Source organism: Lactuca saligna, chromosome 3 (assembly GCF_052625555.1).
Source record: "Lactuca saligna cultivar CGN05327 chromosome 3, ASM5262555v1, whole genome shotgun sequence".
NCBI lineage: Eukaryota > Viridiplantae > Streptophyta > Magnoliopsida > Asterales > Asteraceae > Lactuca > Lactuca saligna.
The window spans coordinates 20719431-20722251 of NC_136419.1; the positions used below are offsets into that span (position 1 = coordinate 20719431).

General features: G+C 35.0%; 1 protein-coding gene across 1 annotated transcript; it reads left to right on the plus strand.

Annotated features, from left to right (window-relative positions):
* The first annotated feature begins 294 nt into the window (after positions 1-294).
* Positions 295-2174, plus strand: LOC145033445 (uncharacterized). Its single transcript, XM_078982057.1, has 2 exons — positions 295-402; positions 1007-2174. The coding sequence occupies exon 2, from the start codon at positions 1107-1109 to the stop codon at positions 2073-2075; it is 969 nt and encodes a 322-aa protein (XP_078838183.1). The 5' UTR covers positions 295-402; positions 1007-1106; the 3' UTR covers positions 2076-2174.
* The last annotated feature ends 647 nt before the right edge of the window (positions 2175-2821 follow it).

The window sequence follows — 2821 nt, forward strand, 5'->3', positions numbered from 1 at the left end:
TATAAATTTGTATTTTTTTAAAAATAAAATTCCATAAAATTTTATAATGAAAGAGAATCATTCAATTAATTTTATAATAATATCTCATAAATGCTGCAAAGAATTTTGATTTCTTTTATAAATGTTTCAAAATATTATATTTTCTTATATAAAAATATTACTTGTTAGAAATATTGATATTAAAATTTTATTTTTAATAAAATCGCAGACTAGTATTATAATATAATACAGATATCATTTTTTTTTTTTTTTAAAACGATGAACCGTAGAAAATAAAATCAGCAAGGTATATATAGAAATCGAATCGTTCATTCGGAAATTGGACGCATAAACTACAGTGGTTGCTCTCACCCTCGACGAACTGCCTGCTGCTGCCGCCTATCTCTCGATTTTTGTTATCAGGTAAATCGTCCGATTTGTGTTTTGCATCTTGTTGTTTGCTCTTTGATGCGTGTAAATCCTCCCTCTATATGAATAGTTGGAAGCATAAACTACAACACTAAACTCGAAATTACAAGATTGAGTTTTTCTTACAAGTTTGGAATTCTGTGTATCAATCGATGTTTGTGTATCTTGGTTATCGAGTGAAAATTTCAAACTTTTTGTTGTTTTGGGTAGGATTTAAGGCTCTTTGGTAGGGAGATATGAGGAATGACTGTGGGGTTTACTTCATGGTTAAACGAAGTAATCTGTTTTACGACTGTGGGGTTTACTTCAAAAGCATATAAAAGGTTTTAGTTGGTTTGTCACCGTATTTGAGTAATTGTGCAGCCAAACATGATGAGAAGTTATGTTTTTGGTTAAGTGCTAGAAAGCCTTAGATCTGTTTGTGATTTCTTTGGCTTCCCTAAATCTGTTTGTCAGTAGGTAAACTAGGATGGATATGCAAATCTTCTATTTTTGGTTTGGTTTGAAGTTGAATATACATATGTATACTCTAAAGGCATGGTTGGTTTTGGTTTTGGTGTTTGTGGAAATTTGATGATGTGTTTTTTTGGGTTTGAAGGGATGAGACGAGAAGTAGAAGATGTTCCTAAATTGCTTCAGCATATACAATCACGGTTGGCTGTAAAAGAAGCGGCCCACACCAGCTTGTTATCCAAGTCATGGCTACATGCTTGGTCAACCATCCCTACCTTGCTCGTCTTTACCAATTAAGACTTTCTTTTGGTAATACTAATAACGGTAGTAGTACCACCGCTTTGGAAATCAGTGATGTCCCAAATCTCCGTGTGTTTAGCTGCGATCTACATTTTGCATTCAAATTCCATTCAATATCATTAGGAAGCAGCGTGACACAGTTAATGTTTGGTGGCGTTGTCAAATCGGGGTTTCCTTTTCTCGAGAGTTTGACCATTGATGATATGAAATCTTGGATGTTGAAAAGCTTCCATTACACATCTGCTTCGATCAAGAGATTGACCTTGCAGTTGTGCCCATGCAGGCTGATGGACATACAAGTACATGCTCCAAAATTAATCTTTTTCCGGTTTGATGGCAGTGCTTTGCCTAAGCTCTGCATTCAGGTCTCCTCTACTCTCGAGCAAATCAATATTTCACTCAGACTCCACCTTGCTGTCGATGCTTATTTTTTTCTTAAGATGAGAGAAGCACTTGCGTTATCACACGAGGCTGAAATTCGTATAACAACTTTCAACTCTAAGCCGCTGTTAGACATCGACATGGATGAGCTAAGAACAAGGCTCCTGTCTCCTCCTGCTACAAATGTGCAAAAACTGTCGTTTGAAACGTGGAAGGATGAATGCCTGTGGGAACGATCCCCATTTTTTGATGCAATCTTGGAGATTTGCCATCCCAAGCTCGTATTTGCACAGCCAGACATGCAATTCAGCCGTAGCAATCACTTTTGCAGGCTAATGCTGAGGGAGGTCTTGGAGAAGAAGACGACCACAACCCCACTGTATTGGCCTCATTACCTGAAACATGTTCAAATAAGAGAATCTCCTTATCAAACATGGAAAACCCTAACGAATTCCCACAGAAGCTTTCTAGATGGCTCGGCTTCCGATGTCTACATGCATTTCAAACTCATATGGTGTAACGATCATCTCTGATTGGGTTGGATTTTTTATTTAACTATTTCCTCTTTTAACTTATGGTATGTGTTACAAACATATATTTAATCATATAATAAATCATGAATGTTATATTTATTTGGTACGATTACCTATGTGGCTTTTTTCTTCTTCTTCATGATAGGTTTTAAAAACCACAAAACCATTGGGAGTCTATAGAGCTATAGGCAATGTTTTAAAACTTGGGTCGAACCGGTTGAAACGTGACATAGTTAAGAGAGGATTGACCCTTCCGGGTTTATCAAATAGCCGGTTGAACCGGTAGCTATTGACATTTGACAAGGTTCAATATAAAATCTAAAATAAATTAATACTTTGCCCTGGTTAAAACGTCTCAAAGACTCAAAAGCATCGACATACTCAGTTAGATGTTAACTAGCACATAAGATTTAAGATGATAAGTAGTTTTCAATTTTTTTTTACAAACACCCATTATTGGTCAAACCGATTTTAATCATATTTGGATTTTGGACTATCAGTCTCGTAATTTTGTGTCAAAAGAAAACAATGGGAAAATTCTTATTTTAGACGTTCTTTAGAAATTACACATTTGACAAAATAAAAATATACAATCCAAATTGGTCTATCTATAAATTATCATACACCGTAGGATTTTAATAAGATTGATTATGATTTTTAGGATTCTTTTGTTTTTTTTTTTTTTTCACTTCACTATTTGGCAAAGAACCAGAAATTATATTTGTCACTGGTTCAAATTCGTTTTT

Bases quoted from the DNA above. Each gene is read 5' to 3' on its own strand.
- LOC145033445 (XM_078982057.1), top strand. From the start codon at position 1,107: ATGGCTACATGCTTGGTCAACCATCCCTACCTTGCTCGTCTTTACCAA.